This window comes from Somniosus microcephalus, chromosome 21, assembly GCF_052327205.1.
Source record: "Somniosus microcephalus isolate GS21.2 chromosome 21, FLI_Smic_1.0, whole genome shotgun sequence".
Lineage (NCBI taxonomy): Eukaryota > Metazoa > Chordata > Chondrichthyes > Squaliformes > Somniosidae > Somniosus > Somniosus microcephalus.
The window spans coordinates 50,082,921-50,106,131 of record NC_141007.1 but is presented as its reverse complement, the minus strand read 5'-3'; the positions used below and the strand labels follow the sequence as shown (position 1 = coordinate 50,106,131).

Genomic DNA, 23,211 nt, shown 5'->3' with positions numbered 1-23,211 from the left:
AGCACCCACAAACAATGGTGACCAGGACACCAGAACACACTGCGCTTCTTTCAGTAGTGCCAAAGGATCTTTAAAATTCATCTGAACCACAAGAGGGCAAAGCTCTCTGTTCTGGTGGCTCAGGTGAACATTACTTCTGATAAGGTAGCACTCCCTCAGCACTTCACTGGAGATTATACTGTACGTTGAAATTCTGGGGTGGGGCTCAATCCACAACTTTCTTGACCCAGAGATCAGAGTGCTACCAATGAGCCAGGCCTGAAATGAATACTCTTGAACAATTTTAAGTTATTTGAAGAATCAACCCCGATAGGAATTACAATATTTGGCAAACAGCTTATTAACAAGCACTGAAGTACATTTGTTTTATTTTGCCATTAGAACTTTAAATTTATACGATATATACAGAACACTCTTCTGCCACATCAGCATTAAACACAAAATAAACGTACAAATTTGAGCATGTTCCAGTCAAAGACATAGTCATAAGAGAAGCCTTGTCGGTGGAAGAGGTTACGAAACAATTGCCTCAAGTAGGAGTAGTCTGGTTTGTCATCAAAACGCAGAGAGCGGCAGAAGTTCAAGTATGTGGCAAACTCAGCTGTGGGAAACGAGAAAAAAGGACAGTAAATTACTTATATGTTCAAACTCGGTTGTGCTACATGCATCCTCATCCACAGAAGGAGTTGAGAATTAACTTCCACAGTAAATGTGGTCTGAAAAGCTCAAAATAACCAAACGGAGTGAAATCTGTAATAAGTGGTTACTTTCAAATCTAGTTGAAACATGTTGTGCTTTAGCACCTGTAAACACTTCATGCCTAATTAATCTTATGCAAGGATTTTTCTCCAATTTGGTTTAATTTTGCCCATTTATACGACCTCCAGAGTTCATGAAACTAACCCACCCCCCATAGAATATGTGGGACATACCACAATGTGGTGGGGCACTAAAGGGAAGGCGTTTAAAGAAAGACTAACATTTTACTATGAGGATTACAAATTGCTGCACTATTTTTCTTTAAAACAGGAATTCAAAATTTGAATGACCTCCTCTCTCCTCCACCCCCCCCCAACCTACCCCCATATGACAATGGGGGTCAGGATCACAAATCTGTAAACTTCAGCTCGAAATAGTTTTGCTCTGTTACAGTCCTGCAAATTGAATCAGTGAGCTTTGAGCTAGGTCAGTTTTCTAAAATCCCTCCATCAGCCGGAGATGCAATACCTTGCAGGACACTACGCAGGAGCCTGACTGAGTACTAATAGAAATTCACTTCACCAAGGAAAATTAGCTTCATGTGATGAAAAGCCCTCGGGCATCTTTCACAACCATCACATTTTGGGAACCAACTCTACCAGTTAGTACGTTGCAATTCTGAAGTCATTTAGGCTCATTTCCCACAATTTAATACCACAAATTTGGAACAGATTGCTACAAGACAAAACATCACGACAGATGGCCACATGACCCTGGATCAAGAGCATAGCTCTCCATATCGTTGTCAGGAAGACAATACATTAACACTTTGGGTTTTACATAATCTTTATACGTACACGAGTAACCTTTGCAGAGCACTTCAATGGGCGTCGACATTTTCTTTTCACTAATGCGCTCGTACTTCTGCCTCTTTGTTGCTGCCTTCAGACCTTGCCAAGGCAATGATCCCAAGTTAAAGTACATCAGAACATAGCCCAAGGACTCCAGATCATCACGGCGGCTTTGTTCTGGAAAAGAGATGAGCACACTAGTTTGGGACAACATTACACAACAATCCAAGTTGAAGCCAATTCTTAATTCAGCACTGGAAATTTACAGTAAAATCCGGTTTTCAAATGTGTATAAAGTTGTAAAAGATTAGTGTAGAAACTTCATAGTTACCAAACTATTAAATGTGAATTAGCCACACCGCTTTACTACAGTACACACACTTTAGAATAATTGCAGATTTTACTTGCCAAAGCCCAGTTAATCCTAAAATTGAATGAAAATATAATTTTTCAGAAAGAAAAGACAGACACGTATTTATATACAGTGTCTTATCATGTCTCTTGGACATCTCAAAATACTTCACATTTCAAAGCAATTCATTATATGTGGTGACAGTGTTGTAGACAAACAAAGCCACTCTGCACACAGCAAAATCCCACAAACAGCAGCGAGATGAATTACCATTCAATCTGGCTCTGGTTGCGTCGGCTGAAGAAAAATAACATGCTCGTGGGTTTGAGGCCTTTTTACCAATCTAACATGATGTGCGTGATGTAAAGAATAATAATTACCATAAACCCAAGTGTTTCTAACACACAAGGTAATTCAGGAGAGCTCCTCTGCCTACCTATTCCCAAATGTGTATTGATCGAGGCATATCGAGCTGTTCCTGTGAGGTTCTTATTTTCACGGTACGGTATATGCTGGTGTGTTCGTGCATCTCGGTACTTTTTTGCTAGCCCAAAGTCAATAATGTAGACCAGGTTGCCCTTCTTTCCCAACCCCATTAGGAAGTTGTCAGGTTTCACATCACGATGGATGAAATTCTTCGAATGAATGTACTCAATTCTGCTGATCTAAATGCAAAAACGAAAAACAGCTTTTGTGTGTGTGAAACGTCAAGAGCGCCCATCTGGATTCTTTTTTTTATATATAAAGTTGAATCATCAACCCTTGCATCCAACCTGCCCATAGCTGGGAGAATGGGGCAGCCCACCTTTCAAGCTCCAGCAATCTTGCTTTGACTATCCAGGGTGAATTCTTGAATGATACAGGATTAGTAATCGCTTCCCCACCAATAATGTAAAGGTAATTCGGGGACAACACAAGATTTAACTCTGGATTCTAGTTGGGAGTCAAAGCTCCAGTCATGAACCTACTGAAATTAGCTATTTATGTATTACAAAATAGGTTAAAATTCACAATCCAACATGCAATTATTTACAGGAAACTTTGGTTTATCCGGAGGTTGTATGTCCGGAAACCTCGATCTACCAGCAGAAATCAGGAGCCGTTTTGTTAGGTTTTTTTTCTTCTCGTGGCTTTGTTTTCAACAGTCGGGCTCTGGAAAGTCTCTCTGAAGCTGTTGCTAAGCTACAGAGACGCTTCCAAGGTATGGCCCGACTGTTTACAAGCTGTTGCTAAGCAACAGTGTTTGTTGTCAGATACGGAGATGAAAACCTCCGTATGCTTCAACATTAACTTTGTATGTCCGGCAGTTTTGATAGATCGGCAACAGCTCGGTCCCGTCGGTGCCGGATATAACAAAGTTTCCTGTATATTGGAATTGTTTTAAACCAAAACTACTGGATGAAACAATAGCTATTCATTTATAATGTTAATACTTACCAACCCTTACCACTCTCCCCCCACCACCTCATCCAAGTCTCTTTCTAGAAGGGTAATTTCCCCCCCCGCCCCCTTTAGTCAGCTTGCATCATATCTAGCTATGCTTTCCTGGTCTCCATCACGCTAACTTGACAATAATGCTGCAATTATACTGTATCTACCAGTATCAGACTGTATCTGTGGAGTGAAATGTAAAAGGGCAAAACACAATCATAGTGCCGACAGCATGGCCCTTCAAGTCACATTGAAGCCAGCTACAAACGTCCTGAATTGTTCATTTTTGATGTTAAGGGAGCGCAATTGGAGCATCTGCTCTCATCACAATGGGCCCCATGCTGCATGTCCTTGGTGTACATGGGAAACAGACTGGGATTAGGCTCCCCAGATATACTGGCACTTTTGTATCAATGTGCACCCAACACTTTTTGCATTGATGCAAAAAGTGGTAGTATAACTACATCTGTGGTCAATCGAGAGCCAGATGGGATTCGTGGAGAGGGGTCCTTCCATCCTTGCTCCTTCTCTGGTGGTCGAGAAGCACCTAGTTTCCACTTAGTACCTTGTCACAACTGGAACCAGGAACACAGATGGGAAACAGTGATCACAAACCCATCTTTTACCACTTGAAGCCCTAAAGCACTACATTGCTCCACTCCCTTTTCACAAATCTCTTCAATTCATGATATACGGACATTTGCTGGAAAGAAAGGCACACATTAGATCAGGATACTGTTAGTGGGTGCAAACTGGGAAGGAGAAAAGAATATATAGGTTTTATCCTTTAGCTGGTCATTTAACAAACACACACAAAAAGTGATGCAAAATAATATTTCCTACCATCTGATCAGCGAGGAGGAGGACTGTCTTAAGGCTGAATTTACGAGAACAGAAGTTAAAGAGATCCTCGAGACTTGGTCCAAGCAGCTCCATTACCATCACGTTGTAATCTCCCTCTGCACCACACCACTTGATAGTGGGGATGCCAACTACACAAGAAACAGACTTAAGATAGCTGGATACAAAGAAAGCATAACAGTTGTGAACTTGCATTTCTGCTAACTTCGAAGTTTAGGATCAGAGGTCTTACTTAAAGCTGGGTTCCAAGGTTACATTTTATCTGTTGTGTGCGTTTGTGAACATAAATCTGGTCTTCAAAGAAGAGAGACCATTTCAAACTACAGACCAAAGCTCTGATTGATGGCCATTGGAGAGGTCAAAGTGCAGACAAATATTTTCCACCGATGCTAAATATTGGGAATATTTCAAAGCTGATTTTCAGCTGGTTATACATAGCAACATCCAAAATGGTACAAAAGTATACTCTCTCATGGTTATTCCACGCTAGGTCACTTGATCTCGGATAACAAATTATCCAAGTTTGGTTGGAAGAAATCAGCTTAAAAAGGTTCAAAACAGCCCTTTCTCACTTTATGTGACAATTTAGTGATCATGAGGAGAAAGTTTAGCGGCTGAATACCAAGCAGGACCAGTGACACTTTGCAGCAATTAAATAATTTTATTAATTCATTACCACAATCTGTGATGCAAGGGCCATACCCATCAACTTCTCTTTGAAGATGATGTGATGCAAACCAATGGCCTTAGAATTCTGTCGAATAAAATGGACTGGGTCTGGTGTTGGCTTACAGTGCCACCTTCTGTCCAACAAAACACTGCAACAGCAAAGGAAATGGTGGCCACACTTTCTGCAGGAAGTAGCTAGAAAGAAAATTTGCATAATGTTGCAACACTCTTTCCACATAACCATAAACAAGTTAATTTGTTTGAAGCTTCTTAAAACAATGCCCAGGGAAGCAGATAATTACACTAAATGTTTTGAAAACTCCAGCTAGTTTAATTTTGGACCACAGCTGGATGACGACAAAAAAGTCTTAAAATGGTGAATCTGCCTGGCCTTTTGCTCACCACATGGTAAATTTACAGGGCTCAACCTACAAATTTAGGAGCAAGATCAAATAGCTTGTTTAATAGAGAATCAGAACATCTAAACTCCCACTGGATAAAATATTAAAAACCTTTTGTGCAGAGAAGCAAGTGATCAGGGTACCATGGAATTAAAAAAATTAAAGTACCTCCTAGTTTGCGATCCTGCCAATTGTATACAAGGGCAACTTCAACAACTAGCAGAAAAACAGGTGAGACTTGTATTGTAAATTTGAATGTGCGTTTATGGACCCAGTAGAAATTGAGCAAATCTGGTTTTTGAAAGCTGATATGAAAATCTTAAATCAGAAGGCAAATGCATTAATCCAACTTTTATTGAAACCTTCTGTAGAAAAAGCCATCACCATTCTTTAAGAAATTTAAATGAAAAAGCCTCAATTGTCATTTTTTAAACACGACCATGAACACTCCTCACATTTTCCAGAGACACTGGTTTTGTAAGCTGCTTTTATACTGCACTAAGACCTGTGCTGGCGGGGTCAACTTCTGACATCCAGGTCTTGTACACTTGGCTACAACCAGAAAGTGAACCTGAAGGAGTTGAAACGATCCGGTAAATAGTCTTGCACAGTAGAAAAGCAGTTTAAGATACTGAAATAATGAGGGAGCTAGATCATTGAAGTTAAAAATCAATACCCGGTTGGTTCAACGTCTTCAGAGGGAGCCACTCCCCATTAAAAAGGAAAATACAGTCATACCTGTTTATCTGCAACTTGCTTAATTGCAATTCCCATTTTAACACAACCATTTCTAAAGCCTAGTTTTGTTTTTAAAACCTATACTTCCAATTGTGAAAAGTTTATTTTATTAAACTTGAATTTATTACAATACCCACAATGTGTGTATGTGCAACACTTTATAAATTATATTTATATTATCCACGAATAACTGGCAGCTACAATAAATCAGCCACTTTTCCCAAGTCACACCTCAGAACTCATTCGATTCTCACCCAAATGGACACTTCATTTAGATTTTTTTAAATGGATTTCTTGCATGTTTGTTAGTTGAAGAGCCGTGCCCAACAATAGCAGATGGAGCTGACAATATAAGGTTCCCAAGGTTTGTGGCTACAGATATTAATTGTTTTTCATTATATTTGACCAGTCCATGACCTAAAAGGTCAGTAATTCAAATCAATCCCATACTGTACCAAAGAATGAACGTTCACAACCTGTTCAAGCACAGCAGAGGATGAAACCATTTACTGATTTGGGCTTGGGCCCTACAGCAAGGACCCAATGATGAAAAAACAGCCTAAATTCTGACAGTGGAAACATAAAACCTCCACGGTCAGTGGAAGTGTTGCACTGCTTCTTTACCATTGTAGGCTATTAGGCCATTATATTAAATTAGAAAAAAGGAAGGGGAAGAACAAAAAAAATCCCATTAATCAGGGTTTCCTTCCTAATCTTGACCATTAAATTCTGCCAAAAACACAGGGTGACTATTGGGCGAGAATCAGGTTCAGCATGACTGCCCCACTCGAATGGCCTGGTGACATTCACTATTAAAATTCACACACAAATAATGGCCACTGAGGAAAGTACGAGAGAGAATCTGGCTTCCAATGAATCAGACCCTAACAAGGAGTCATGTTTAGGAGAGGAGTGGAAGAGAGAAATTGGTGATAAATACTTGAAAGACTTACATTTATATAGCGCCTTTCACGACCACCGGACGTCTCAAAGCACTTTACAGCCAATGAAGTACTTTGAAGTGTAGTTACTGTTGTAAAGTGGGAAATGCAGCAGCCAATTTGCATTCAGCAAGCTCTCACAAACAGCAATGTGATAATGACCAGATAATCTGTTTTTGTTATGTTGATTGAGGGATAAATATTGGCCAGGACACTGGGGATAACTCCCCTGCTCTTCTGAAACAGAAATACTGATGGAAGCAGTGGAGAGACAAGTGTTGAATGAGGAAACACATACTTGGCATGAAATCCATCTTCAAAAATAACCACTATACAAACCCAGATTAGCTACCATAGGTGTGCACTTCCTCCTATATGAAAGCAGTTAGATTCCATATGGAAATAGATGATCAATGTCAAGGAGAAAACATCAGGTATAATGTCACTAACTCTTCCACCCCCAAAAACAGAAAGAACAATCAGAAACTGCCCCGAGGGAGTGCTGCACTGTCGGAGGTGTCGTCTTTTGGACGAGCTGTTAAACAGAAGCCCCGCCTGCTCTCAGGTGGGCATAAAAGATCTCGTACCACTATTTCGAAGAGCAGGGGAGTTATCCCCGGTGTCCTGACCAATATTTATCCCTCAAACATAACAAAAACAGATTATCTGGTCATTATCACATTGCTGTTTGTGGGAGCTTGCTGTGCGTAAATTGGCTGCCGCATTTCCCACATTACAACAGTGACTACACTTCAAAAATACTTCATTGGCTGTAAAGCGCATTGAGACGTCTGGTGGTCACGAAAGGCGCTATATAAATGCAAGTTTTTCTTTTAATGAGTATTGTGTGCGTGATAAAAAGGTAAGGAAAATGCAACAAAACAATTTCACCATGAACTTGTTTCCCCATCAAGCATTTGGTACGGTCACTATCTAGCAGTGTTGCCATAGCAAGCACGAGAAGTAACTTTAAATCCAACCACAAGACACTGAATATAGAACGCTGAATGAAGTGGGTCGGACAAATGAGGTGAAGGAAAACCTTACCTCCTCCTTGCATCATCTTGTAGATCTTGCTCTCAATGTGTAGCTGTGGGTGTTTGGTTTTCACACATTCCAGCTTGATGGCCACCTCCTCTCCTGCAGCAATGTCAGTTCCTGTGAGAAAACAAGTGAATGCTTATTTCTGTCAATGAAAGAACTGTACAGATCTGAACAAGGTACTGTGTCACCTATTAAGTCAAGGTTGCTATTTTCTTTTACACAAAACTGAAAAAGCACTTCAGCATTCTACTACAAGGCAACTGACCAATGCAATACATCCCCCTTGAAAGCTAAGAGTTAGCCAATTTATACAGCAAATTTATCACTGAAGGAACTGTTGAAATCAGCAGCAAAATGAAAGCTCCAGTGTACTAGGGATCAGAGGCAGCTGAGACTACCTCCAATGCCAGCTGGCCACAAAGATGTGATGAGACTTCGGCAGCAAAGATGACAAACGTGACCAATTCCAGGCGGAGGTTCGACAAGAGCGAGGCACTTTAACCGCTCACTTGTACAGAGCTTACCCAAGTCACATGGAAGTCACAGGAGCAAAGAAAACTGTTGTATATGCGTGTGTCTTTTTTTTTTGAAGAGGAAATGCTATGTCAAAGCAGTTGTAAAAAGAAATGAGCCAATAACAGGAGGAATAGCAACCATTTCCCGCTCTGCCACTTTGCTTCCACTCTGTTGTAGCCAGCCTTGCAATCTGGTGCAGGAAACAGTGTTACATATAGAAATCACCATCCCTCTCACAAGGCAGCGCTTTCTACCTGCATGTCACATTCCAGTTGCTTAGAGGCTGTTGAATAAATTCAGACAAAATCATTTCTAGAAGTTCTGGTGACAAATCCGCTCTGCCAAATGGTCTGCACCCTGTGGGAAGGAAACTAACTGGAGAATGGGGCACCAGCCCGATTCCACAGAACAAAATCAGTATCAAAGAGTTACCATGCTTTACCATACTGAGATTTTACTCCAAACCACCGTTATTCATTATACAATGAGGCAAAATGTACACTGGATATGATCTGTACAATTTTAAATGTACTATGAATCCCCCCTCCCCACCAAAGGCAAAGCCAGTCATTAACTTTCATGTCAAAATGCAACATACGCATTTCAATTTGCAATTTAATGACTAGCAAAGCAGACACTACTCGTCATTTACAAAACTTCCCATTTTCAAAATTCTAGCATGTCTAACATATATTGCACGAACACCTGTTGATGCTTTGGTACTGTAATTTCTGTGATTCCGAGTACATGACAATTAGAATCTAAAAGGCATTTTCTCAAACACTGAACTTTCTCCGACAGGAGGGGCGAAAAAAGTGATTGGAGCAAAAGGAGACACGAGAGCAGCTGCCCTGAACATCAAGGCAGCATTCAACTAATGTTTGCTCCAAGTAAGTCCGAGTAAAACTGAGATCAATTGGGATCAAGAAGAAAACCCTCCAGTAGCTGGTGTCAACACACAAAAAGATAGATGGTTATTGTTACCGAAGGCCAATCACCACAGCCCAGGATATTGCTGCAGGAGTTCCTCGGGGAAGTATCCTTGGAGCAACCATCATTAATCATTTCTACTAGTCAACTGACCTGGGGCTGTTCTATTACAATTCTCGTGACAAGGTCCATTCACAACTCCTCCAATAATGGAGCAGCCCATTCCAGTCTACAGCAGGACCATGGCAACATCCATACTCGGGCTAAGCGACAGGTAAGCATTCACACTACAGTATACAAGTGCCAGGTAATGACCATTTCCAACACGGTCCAAGCACTTCCCCATGATCTTCAAAAGCACTAGCATAAAGTCCCTCACCATCTCAAAATCCCAGGGGCCACCACTGACCAGAAGCTTAACTGAACTTGCCATATCAACAATGTGAATACAAAAACAGGGCAGAGATTGGGTGCTCGGCAACAAATGGTTCACCTTCTGACCCCTCAAAGCTGCTCCACATCTACAAGGCTGAAGTCAGCAGCGTGATGGAATACTCCCCACTCGCCTGGATGGTGCAGCTGAAACACGAGGCTCAACACCATCCAGGAGAGAACAGTCGGCTTTATTGGTGCCCCTGCCAAAAACTCAATTTCCTCCTCCACCACCAGATTGTGGCTGCAATATGTACTATCTACAAGATGCAGTATGGCGATTCACCGAGCTTACTTTGACAAAACCTCCCAACCCTGTAACTTCTACCACCAAGATGGGAGCATCATCATCTCCTCCAGGTCGCACACCTTTGCTTTGCTTTGCTGTTCCTGGGTCAAAATCCTAATGCAGCAATAATTGGCAATTTTACTCAGAGGCCCTACACAATGGCGGATACAGAAAACTGACATGTTACATTGGCGCAATAGGGATGCTCTTGAGGTTGGAAGAGTACAGAGAGCTTTGCTCTTCATTTAAATCATACAACACCTGCTCAGGAGTACCAAGGTACCTTAAATAGGAAATGTTGCTTCCCATCCATCACCTTGATGAGCATAAAAGCTCAATTAAGAAAATGACACACTTGACATTTTACAGTATCTTCAACAGTATACATCCCTGTATCAAATGTTTTAAGGAAACACAGATCTACAAACAGCATGAGTGGTGGAGGCTGCAAAGGAAATTGTGGGTTTCATTACACTTCGAGCAGCTGCCATCAAAAATGATTAACAGTCATGGTAATGTGACCTTTAAAAGAGAACACATTTAATGTTACAGGTTGAATCTTTTTATTCCAAAATATACATTCACATTGGTAAACAAATGAATTTTAGATCAAGAGAAGGCTTGTAATGTCACACAGCAGTGCTGTCACTCGTATGGTGGGTGTGTGCTGTTTATGCTATGTTCACTTGAACTGCAAAAAACTGCCAGAAGGCCAATTGCAGACTACTCTTCCAAACTGTGGTAGACTCGAGAAAACATTTGGAGCCTATGACATTAGGAAGGTGGCTCTGGTATTTATGGAAGTGTTGCTGGTAGTGATCGTGGGAGCGGTTTGAGATGAATAGTAATCGTACAAAAAGCAATTATACAACATTAAAATGTATTTGCTCAAGTGTATGCCTTCCTGTAACAATACATTAAATAAGCCTAGTGGGGACACTGCACAGTATACACCCCAATGTAACCTGATGTTAATGCAATTACTTAATCACAAATTGCCTAAAGCTATCCATGACACAAACTTTAAAAATACCTTTCTGATTAACTTATGCCCAACAATCCTGATTAGGACAATAAGCTGAATACACAGCATGCATCAACCTATAAACACCAGCCAGCAACATTTGAAAAGTAGAATAAAGTAGAGATTAGATAAATAGTTACCTTCATAGCAAATGCAACATTAACAATGCTAGCTTTCTGACAACAGTCTACTTTGTACATTGTTTAGACAGCACATAACTAACATGCGATAGAAAGACAACACGCATTGTCAATGTGGAAGTGGGTAAAAGCAAAATGGAGAAAAGTAGCTGCAGCGTTAAACTTAGGGACATGCCACAATGGACAGCAGAGAGTCAATTCTGCTCAAACTGAAATCGCTGTTTTGGTTTACACTGAAGCAAGACAACATACTGTACTTGGGAAAGAGACAAGATAAACTGATCCGATCCCCTCGAACTCGATTTGGAGTTCAAACACAAGAACGAGGGAACATTAAAAACCTGTCAGTATCTTCTACGATTGTGCTTCTGCAGGAATCATGGACCATGCTGGGCAATTGTTTTTGGATTCCCTAACTGTATAAAAGGGTGACGGTGACACTGCAGCTACGAGCACTGCAGTGTGCAGCAGAAAAGCAAAGTCAGAATAAAAGCCTCAAAAGAATTTCATACATCATGCTGACTCCTACATGGGGAGTTTGCAATCTCATCAGAGGCCAGGTGTTTCCCTGCTGGGAGGGACAGAAAAAAATCAGAGGGCGAGTCACCAGATCTTCTCTTGTGCACCCCCCCAAGATCTGGTCTCGGGAGTTGCATTATTGGATGGCTGGGAGCCAATGGTATGTGATGTGATTTGAGCCGACTTAGAAGGGGGAAAATATAAAAGGGAAATGATTCATATGAGGAAATGATACTTCAGCTTAAATCAAGAAACAAGAGCTGGCCGTCAGCTAGAAATGTAAATAATACTAAACTTGATGCAGTGTGGTAAAACCTCTCAAAACAAGTGAAAGGTGAATTCTGTGAATTTTTGCTTAACCCTCTCCAAAAGAACTACCTATAGTTACTTAAAGCATACTACTCTGGTTCAGTGTGGATTCCTTCAAGAACCATGCAGAAACTGGCACTTTGCTTGCACATTAATATGTAACGTTTAGGTTAACATTAGTAGACTAACTGTGCTTTAATGTTCTGATGCGCAATTCAATTTTGGGATGTATTTTAATACTCTGGTTTCTCCAAAAAATCAATATACATATATCAGGAAGCAAATTTTATTTTTAAACATACCTACTTTACTTAATAGAATGAGTTAACTACAATTTAATGCATAATGTGCAACACAAACTGTCAAATTTGATCACTTGTTTCTACGCTCAGTCCCTTAATAGTCCATGAAAGCCAAATGCGCCATTTAACAATTTTACAAAACCAATAACATTTTATCAACCCCATCTCATTTAAAAAGGAACAAATCATGTACCCACCTAAACCACATATTAAATCTTATGTCACATGAGAAACAACAGCTACATGTGCATTTTATGGACTTCACAGTCCCAATATCCAATTAGCCCGCGGTCACCAAAATTACATTCCTGGAATTAATTCTATACTTTACATAAAAGTGGGTTATGAAGAGGAGTATGATAAACAAATGGTAAGTGACTCATCAAAAGCTTGAAAAAAGTCAGTTCCAAATTTTCTCTTCCCGTAAACTTATTTTTCCCGAAGTAGGAGTTGTTCTTGTAGACTGGGACACACCGAATCAGGGATGAATCTGGAGACAGTAATGATTCAGGAGAATGTGACTCATTTAATTCTTAGATATAAAATGTTGTCTTACAGTTTGAATTGAGAAATCTTCACGCTTTCTTAGAGTGGATAATTTAACCAAACACAATTAATGCACAGAAAAAGTTTTTTAAATCTAAAGAATGGAAACATTCAATTTGAAATTTGCTGATGACATCAAATTAGGGGCGAGAGGGAGAAGCGCTATGACAAATTGTGATGAAAATTGTGAAAGACTGCAAGAGGACATAGATAAGATAGGCAGAGAGGTTGTAAATACTGTTTAAAGTAAAAGATGTGGAATAATGCATTTTGGAAATAAGAGAGAAGGATAATGTTGATTTTGTACAAGACTGTAGTTAGGTTGCAGTTGGAGTACTCTAGTTTTAGGCACCCTATTACAGGAAAGGTATAAAAGCAATAGAAAATGTGCAGCATAGATTCACTAGGATTTTACCATGGATGAGGGGTTACAGTTATGAAGAGAGACTGGAGAAGCTAAAGGTTTCTTCACTAGAGCCGAGGTGGTTGCAGATGAACTAATTGAGGTCTTCAAGATGACGAAGGGTTATAAAGGTAGAGGTAATTACTTACGCCGGTCACCAAGACAGTAATGAGAAGGCCCAAATCGAAGATAATCATGAAAAGAATTAAAGGGGAGGCTAGAAAATATTACACACAAAATGGAAGTATAGTTTCATTAATTCCCTTTAAAGGGAATTAAATGCTTGAAACATGTACAGGGAACGAGAACCTGTGCAAACTTGTTGGGCAAAATTGCCTGTTCCTGTGCTGATGTTTTACAATTCTGGCTGGCATGAACTCACCTGGATTACCAATCCTAGGCTGACTTACTACGAGCAGTGCAGTGAACTAATATTTAGGACACATATTCTTTATGACAATAAAAAGACATATCCTCACACATGGTTTGTCTATGGTGGTGTTGCAATTTCCTTCTCTGCGCTGAGCCCAGAATGAAGGGAGAGAGCTACAAAAAGCTTGTTCAGACAGGTTCATGTTAAATAAAGCTATGAACAACTGGCTTTCTTTGTAGCCTCTAGAAAACATTGCAAACTGTATGGGCTTGGAGTATAAAATTCACTCTTGATTTTAAAAAAAACCAATCAACCCAATGAGGAATGAATTGGACAGAACACAGCATGGCATTAGAATGATTCTAATTGATTAGAAAAATTCCAACATGTTTACATTTTAATTTTTAAAAAGTGCAATTACCAATGATAAATTGATTTAAATAAAACTGCTGGAAAGCTCCAGCTTCGAGCTGCCAATTTCACTTCATTCCGAGCTTGTATGCAACAAGCAGGTTGCTAAATGCTTCAGTCTCGTCCTGAATATTGAACAGTGACACTTTAGGGGCAGAGAGGTTTTAAGGCCAGTTTTATCTTACCGAAAAATAAAAGCATGTAGGGATATCTTATAACTTGAATGAAATTCCTTTCAGCATTAACGCCTCTCACAAACAGGTGACCGTATGCCATTTTGTTCCTCAATCTTTGATGTTTACCGAAGTACAACAAAACAGTCGGCAATTTGTTTCCCTCCCCAATCACAGCTGCTTTTAAATGAACTGGCGAGTCCTCCTGAAATGTTACTCCCAAAAATCGCAATTAAAAAAAACAGGTTCTGTGGAGAACTTTAGAAGGGAGTTTAAAAAAAAAACTAAAGTGGACTGTGATAGAAATTGGAGCCGACGGTTGCGAGTCCAAGAGTGAGGCAGAGGAAAATGAAGATCCATTAAGTCGGCTGCATTGATTTTGTAAATCGCTGCTAAAAAAAAAAGCATTACAGAATTGAGTCCCAAGTGCCAGCCTCCAAAAGCAAATGGACAGGCCAGATCCCACTGATGCAGATGTAAAAAAGTGTGGCTTACTGCCAGTGATTACTCAAAATAAATTACAACTGGGGTGAGGGTTGTAATATAATATGACTGAATATGGATGACATCAGCACACTATGTATCCCTATGTGAGGGAGCAAGAACTACTGCTGAAATTGACATATAGACTGAACTATTATAGCCCTCCTTTTGCAAAAAATGTTTTACAGTTCAATTGTTTAGTGGTTTTATATTTTGAAAATTTAATACAAGCTTGTGGTTATTTGGTCTCCGAGATGGCTTTGAAATGGAGGGAATGATAAAAAAATACATGCACTGTTTGAGACAATCAAGCAGGTGACCCATGTGCTGTCCCTTTATGAACAATATTTAAACCAATACATAAATAAAATCATTTCCCCCCCCTCCTCCCCACACCATCCATGGTCAAGACAGAGGTCAAATCATTTCTCCCATGTCTCTGACAACACTATTTAGTAAAGATTCACTGTGATTTGCATAAAATCGACATCACCAGGCTTCCAACCACCTCTGCTGCAGTGACTTATTTTAATGCTGAACTTGCCCCCGTTGCTGGTGGACAGAATCTACATTTTCCCACGCTGTGGTACAGCAGGTTGGTAACAGTGCAAACTAATCTTCTCTGTAACCAGGAATATTTTATTTACTTGCTACCGTTAAGCATTTCAAAGACATGATAATCATATACACACACAGCATTACTGCTTGCCCTGCACCCCACACAATCTTGGTAGACATGGAAGCCAGGGTTTTCTGCTTCAGCGCTTGCCAGTGAAGTGAATGGGTGGAAAATCACAGACTGGCAAAGCAAATGGATTTTAAATTAATGCCCAGCTTGTCAAAAATACTGAATGTAATCGGCTGAGTAGGAAGCATTTTCAGAAAGGTATTTAATAAATCAATTTCCCTGTAGTGTTTTACTGCAAGTACTGCACTCTTATTTTAACTAGTACGAGCTCCTAAATGCTTTGAGAGAGAGAGTTGGGGCAATGTGGGGCAAGGCAGCCCAGGATACTCAAGTGCAAATGCATTGTGCCAAGGAATAGTAAAATACAGCATCACGAACGCAACCTTTAATCCCTGCTGTGCCTTCAGGGGAAGTAGATAAGAAGCCAGGAACTCTCCTTGCCCCTGCTCCTAAACACAGCCACACCAGTTATCTAGGGCCACTCACACAACCAGCCAGCTGAGCAGCAATGCTTGACATGGGACCAAGGCACTGGCTTACCCCTCCGGCAGGGAATGGCCTGGACTGTTTCCCTCTCCAGTTCATGAGTAAGATTGTCCACCATTTCTTAACAGGTTAAGTGCCAAAACCATTGCGTTTTCAATACAAGTTTCTCTTAACAAGTTTCATTGAGGGTGGCCTCAAACACAAACTAGTTTTATATTGTATATCTCTATTAGATGTTCTATAGCATACTTGAATTTAATGTCTGAGTGAACTGCACACAAACTTCCCATTGAAGTCCATTTAAGTACAAACATGTTTCATGTCATTCTTCCCTAGTGGTGTCTCAAAACAGCAATTTAAAGTTAACTCTCCTTGCTGATGGCAAACATGTTTCATTTCCTGTTCCCATACAAGTTGTATATCGGGCAAGAACACAATCGTAAAAACACACTCTCACCACTGTCATTTCCTATGTGAGAAAAACACAAAACTGAAAATGTTATAACTAACTTAAAATGTTTATTTCTCAACAGGATGTATGCCAACATAACAATTTGTTTTGAGAAATAGTTTACTTTTTTAACTGTCAGCACATTTAAATGTGGCCAGATAAAACACATCTTTGAATGGAGGACCAAGTGTTGGACTTGCTGGTAATTAAGCCAGAGAGCAGTCAATAAACAGAATGGACTTTTTAAAAAAAAAGGCATATACTATTTAAATCTATTGCCGTTTCACCATTAGACTATTTTACCTGGTGGTTCTAGATTCCAGGACAAACTAATGGATTTATGGCCTTCCATCAGTGAAATTTTATACAGAAAGTTCACAGAGCAGGTGTATGTTATGGTTCTGTAATAACTCGGTGCTTACATGATGTCAAACTGCAAGCAGGAAGTTGCATTAGAATAGAAATTCTTCAGAACTCTTCACAGCCGTTAAGAGCTCCAATATTTTTAGATATCAACTAATACCTGGCAATCTTTTTGGTTGCTGCTTGAACAAGTGTGAGCCACTCAGACACTGGGAGGAGTAGCCTCTACACTTATTCAATGAGGGCACTTTATTGGGAAATAAATGCACTCTCCTTTTTTGCATGAAATACAAAAAAAAAAGAGGTAAAAGCAATGACATTTCTCCCTCCGTCCGATCGATAGCTGCGTCAATTTACAGTGCAGCATTTATTTGAAGTGTTGCAGTTTCAGGGGAGGTTTTGTTGTTTCCCCTCCACCCCCCCACCCCCCCCACCCACAAAAAGGACCCCAAATGCCAGGCGTCCTTTTCCCAATATTGAATCCTGCTTTGTGTCTGTGTTAAATCACTTCAGCGGACATGCCAGAGCCAGTTTCACACACTATTGTTCTCCAAGCAGGAAATCAGGGAATTGAAGGTGTCAATCAAAACACATCTGATCAGAGAACAAACAACCAGCTCCCAGTACAAACCACCACACAGGAACATTTCACACGGCGGCTTCACGGGACAAACAATCTGACTGACGGGAAACTCAAGTAACAATATTTAAAATAGCACTTCCTTCACATTTGCTGCACTAGCTCAGTTGCTCTCTCTCGGGAAATAATTTAGCTGGCTCCTGGTGCCTGAGCTCTATTTCAGACCAGGCTATTCTGAATCTTCTGTAAAAGTGAAGCCGTCGTCTTTTCAGCTGACTTTTTACAAAAGGTCACGATCAGAGGACTGGAGAGTTTGGAGCATTACAGGAGGTTACAGATTAGCAAGAGACAAGGCCATAACAGGTTTTAAAGACAAGGGCGAGAATTTTAAATTTTAGGATCCAATAACCCCAGAATTACAATTGTCGAGGAAACATCAAACTCTAGCGCAACACTAAGGATGCAAAATTCATATACTGGTAAAACAAAGGGAGGCCATCTGCCACAACTTTGCCTCTTGAACCATTGGAGTCGTTCCAAAGGGTTGTGGTAAAGCACCTGATAACTGCTGAAACAAGTCCAAGATCCAAGATGAAAATGAAGAGAAGGCAAACCTTCCCAGACGAGGTACAAGACCCGAATCATCTAGTCCTCTGACTTCCACTTGTACCTAAAACTGATTAATGGGGCTGAATAGATGCAAGTCTGTTTGAGGAAATCTCCCAACACCCTAGAACGAGGGACCAATCTTACAGAGACAATAGCAAAATACTGCGGATGCTGGAAATCCGAAATAATGACAGAAAACGCTGGAAAAACTCAGCAGGCCAGGCAACATCCGTGGAGAGAGAAACAGAGTTAACGTTTCAGGTCGAAGTCCCTTCGTCAGAACTGAGAGAAAAGGCAGGAAATGAAACGGATGAAAAAGCAAGTTTGGGGGCTGGGAAATGGGGGAGGGGATGAAAGAACAAAAGGGCAGGTCTGTGAGGTGAAGAGACATTAAGAGATATTCAAGGCGAGACGAGATGGTAATAGGACAGGTGAAGATTACTGAGGTTGTGTAATGTACAATTCCGCTGATTCTACTAAACAAAACAGGTGCATCAAAACTTCATCACACCCATATTGAGCACATATTTTGGACGATCAATTTTACTTGAAAATCAGGCAAGACAGCCCCTTTCCTGCCCAGTTGAACTCTGCAGATGTTCGCTAGCCCCTCTTTATGCAAGACGTCACAACCAGAAACAAAGATAAAAGCATACACACTTTGCTTTCATTCTTTTGTACCCAAGCTGCCCATCATTTTATTTACTGCAGATAAAAGAAACATTTAACCTGAAGAACATATAATTTTTATAAAAAGTTGGGAATAAAATCCATTAATGGCCAGCTGGTACAGACTGTCAATCACATTCAAATGGTATTACAAAGTGCTGCAGCATCAGCTGGACTGGAGTTCGGAATTTAAATAGAACTAGCGGCATACTTCTGCTTTTGAGGCCAATTTACCAAATACAACATTTTGTTCTTGAAAACTGAAAATAAAATACAAAACAAAGCATATTGGCGATGGCGTTCTCAGTTAGCGATCAAACCAAGGGCTAAGCAGGTTTTAAAAAGATTTATGTCCAAAAACTGCTGTACTGTTTGTGCATCATCTAAAGCCATCTGAAGTGTGTTATAAAACAAATTACACAATACAGCTCCAGGACAAAGAAACAAAGGAATCAAGGCCTTGAGGGGGAGGGGAAGTGACAGGCAAGGCACAAGTCACGACAAAGAGAGAATCTAACCAAAAACCATATTGAAAATTGATTCCTAAAACTACACTTTTTAAAGTGTGCTTTGGCAACGGGACACTCAATTTCACCAAGGAATTCGAAAGAGGATTTTGACTGAAGAAATTTAGGAATGATTTCGGTCTGCCATTTAAAAAGGTGGAGATTTTTTCCCCACTAAGACTAAGATTGTAGAATTTGTTCACATGGATATATTGGAGGAAAAATACCCAATATAAATGTTACCTTTGCAATGGGAATGGGTGGGGGGAAAACGTAGCAAAAGACAGTGTACAATATTGAACAGAGTCATAATCAGGCCCCAAATCACTAAACAGAAATCAAGATCAAATCATTGGAAACTTTAAAGAGTAGACAGTGCACCAAACATCCCTAAATATGACTAATAAAATTAACATATCTGAATTCTCCACTATCATTTAAGGATAAATGGCTTCTGCAATATAATCTAGACTAGAGTCTGTTCACCAAACATTGACCTGGGGCACATGTGTAATGGTGCATGATTCATTTCCTGAAACATTGCAAACCTTAACATTTCTCATTGTTCATAAACAGGAACTAGTCAACATTTAGAAAGGTTCCAATGTGAATTTTGAAAAGAGACATGCAGTAGTGCAAAAGGAAATCAGACAATATAGAAATCCGGTGTTCTGCAATATCCACCTCCCCTCCCCCATCTCCATTTACAATGCAGGGCAGATTTCAGAACACTGACAGCAGCAGAAAAACTGTGGACAAAGTGATTCAAAAAAGTCACACTCGATCAGAAAGAGAGTTTGCAGCAGTGGCACTGCCGTCTTCAGAGAAGCTTTGGAAAACTACTACACCCGAGGCTGTTCAAGGCAACACTACCACCAATGCATTTTTATATTATGCAGCAGTGTCACTGAAGTCAAGGCTGGCATCAGGAACAGCATCCTGTGGGAGGAGATACTTTCTGCATCAACAAGTTTCTCGACTTATTTTAGAATATGTAAAATCTATTACAGATTTTTTTCTCCAAAAAGGTTGATATAAATTCTGCCAATTTTGAAATCTGAAAAACACATTCAGTACTTGGAGTCGACACTCATTATAGAATAGCAACTGACAAAACATTGATCAAATAATTGTGTTACTGTTGAAAATGTCCAACTGTTGTTCTATTATGCATGTTGTCAGAGGTTAAACTCTGGTTCCTCTACTGATGAGATCCAAAACAATTGTTTCAATTATCACTAATGGCTTATTGGATATCAGTTAGTGCAGTTCTGTTGGCGAGCTGATCAGTTCAACACAAAGGTCAGGCTCTCCCATATTGCATCTACACCGAGTTAGTTACTATTTTAAACAACATTAAAATAAAACAAACTACAATTAGATAGTATCGGTCTTTCTTGCTCTCATATTTAAACTTTCACTATGCTCTATTCCGGTGCTACAGCACAGCATGTGCACTCAAAAAGAGAGGTCAATCAGATCCAAGCAGAAATCAGACATTAAATCTAACAACAAAAGTTACTGTTTAGTTCACCTCAACAACTACCTGGACAAGGGTTAGTTAACTCCATGTCTAACGCTGAGGACACTGAAAAGGTGAGATTTTAGCAATAAACAGTCTACACTATGGAAAAGCTAGGCTAATTGTGGGTATTCCAAGATGACACTGGCAGTCCTGCATGCTAAACCCCCAGCATAACAAACTCTGCTACAAAACTGCTCGGACTCGTGTCCAGGTAACTGCCACCTAGATGTTCAATATTTACATTATGAATAAACAGATTTTTAGATCAATAACATTCTTTGATCTAAAACAAACTGCAACCATTCTCACATGTATAAAAACTGATATTCTTGGCTGATGTTGGATGTTATGGTTCTCACCAGGAAACAAATTTGATTATTTTCAGTCCTCCCATAATCCACTTCTTTCACACAAACAAAACAATTACTTTGAAACACTCCTTTAGAAAACAGCAACATTACAGACCTTAACTGCTGACAATTTCTGCTTTACATTCATATTACAGGGACATACAAAAGATTATTTCAACCTCTTCCTCTCAAATTCCCACAGCTAGTATCCCCAGGAGTATTACTTCATAGATCAGCTGGGGTTTTTAAAAAAAAAAGCAGCTCGGTTTTGTTACACTCCCTTTAGTGATTTCTTTGTTGCTCAGCTGAAATATATGTCTGATATTCTATCCTTTGACTGATGGATTATTGGAACAGTCCATCTGTTGTGGTGAAATGATCCCTGGACATTATCGAATAGTCAGCTCCTTCTATATGCGATCCCTGGGATTCATAATCTTCCCAGGAGCAGATTTGTGAATATGGAGATTGACTCTGTGAATGACAGCTTTTCTTTCTTGACTATTACCATGTCCTTTCCCCTCTGGGCCAGTGACACGGGACTAGATATTACATACACTGTTTTTAGCCGTGTTATTATTAGGAGTGCTGTTCCCTCTCTTGTCTTCCTCCCAATATCCACTCTCAGTTCTTACCCAGGTAAATGTCTCCGAAGGACCCGCTGCCGATTTTCCTGCCGAGCCGGTACCTGTTTCCCACTCTCAGTTCCATGGTTGGGTTTCGCCTGGTGCCCACTGAATGTGTTTGATTTTAACCCAGTGACTGAGGGAAACTCTCTCTCTCTCTATTTCTCCCTCTCTCTGTGTCCCAGTCTTTCTCACAGAACGATTTTCACCATCACTTTTCTCGCTCCTTTCCAAATGCACCCCGACAATATCTGCACCAGACGACACGTTATTCGTTGTAGATTATGCTCCACCAAGTTTTATTGCCATCCTGTCCACTCGCACGCAGGATGGCATCGGATTCTAGTCACTGTCTCTCCCTCTCCTTCCTCGGCTCTACTTCGCCATTACTGTAGAGAACTGTCTGACGTCACATCCGCCGCCTGACGTCACTCGATAGGGCGGGGCGAACGTTGGTGACGTCATATCACTAATATGTTATGACTGTCGTGCAGCCATCATCATAAATAGGTGAGAAATAAATGTTTTAATATTACCCACTACCTGACATCAACAGCCAATAGTTTTCAGTGGGTGAAGTTACCAATCAGTATGACAGACAATTGCCCCTTGTGTTGTCACAAAACAATTGCCTTGGCAAAGCAGATGTTAAATACTGAAGTTTCAGATACATTTTGTGCAATGGCATATAAAAAAAAGTAGAAGTGACCCTCTGATAGAAAATCCTTTTGTGCAGTTTTGACATTTCATATTTTGTCCTTTGTGAATTTTATTCTGCACCTTACATGGACTCACACCCTGCATGCCAATAAACAACAACTTGTATTTATATAGCGCCTTTAACACAGTAAAACATCCCAAGGCGCTTCACAGGAGCGTTATCAAACAAAATTTGACGCCAAGCCACATAAGGGGATATTGGGGCAGAAAGAGGTAGGTTTTAAGGAGTGTCTTATAAGGAGAAAAGAGAGGTAAAGAAACCATACAACCAAGTACAATAGTTTTAGAAGCTATTGGCATAAGACCATAAGAAAGCTTGGAATAAGAACTGGCCATTCCTTCCAGCTTAATTTAAAAACTCTGACTATACCTTCTTGTTCTATCAAAGTATTCTCCCAGGCAAAGGTTTAGCAAAGTTTCCTTTTAGCTCAGTTTCTATCGGTAAGTCGAGCAAAACTTAATATCCATCTAACCATTCAATCTACATTATTCACCCTTGAGCAGTTGCCTTCTTGGCATTAGACTATATCAACTTATTCTTATAACCCTGCATTCCATTCTTAACCAGATAATCATCCAGCTCTTTTTAAAGGTATTAATTAGCACAGCATTAACTGTCTCAATTGACTCAGTCCACAAATCCACTGCTCTGTGGGGGGGGAAAAATCTTTTTCATCTGAAGTTTTGCCTCAGATTTGTTAATTTTATACCCATGTTTTCTAATTCTGTGCTTGCATTCAAATGAAAAAACTTGCTTGCATTTACATTCCTCTCAGAATGTTAACAACCTGGGTCCTGTCC

The 23,211-nt window shown here is 40.1% G+C and overlaps 1 protein-coding gene across 8 annotated transcripts in view; it reads right to left on the bottom strand.

The window, feature by feature from the left end:
- Positions 1-22,916, bottom strand: part of LOC147102780 (casein kinase I) — a 45,880-nt gene extending 22,964 nt beyond the window's left edge. For 6 of the 8 annotated variants that reach the window (XR_015073104.1, XM_085963577.1, XM_085963576.1 and 3 more), the window contains exons 1-6: positions 21,700-22,105; positions 7,991-8,101; positions 4,177-4,325; positions 2,339-2,567; positions 1,557-1,727; positions 453-601 (exon numbers count right to left, since the gene is read on the bottom strand). Coding sequence is in view for 7 of the 8 variants with exons in the window: in XM_085963577.1 (XP_085819703.1) it covers positions 453-601; positions 1,557-1,727; positions 2,339-2,567; positions 4,177-4,325; positions 7,991-8,101; positions 21,700-21,775 (885 nt within the window). In the remaining variant the exon portion in view is untranslated. Of the gene's footprint in view, positions 1-452; positions 602-1,556; positions 1,728-2,338; positions 2,568-4,176; positions 4,326-7,990; positions 8,102-21,699; positions 22,106-22,780 lie in introns of those variants that run through there. The other 2 variants (XM_085963582.1, XM_085963581.1) reach the window with 2 other exon arrangements.
- Positions 22,917-23,211: the final 295 nt, after the last annotated feature.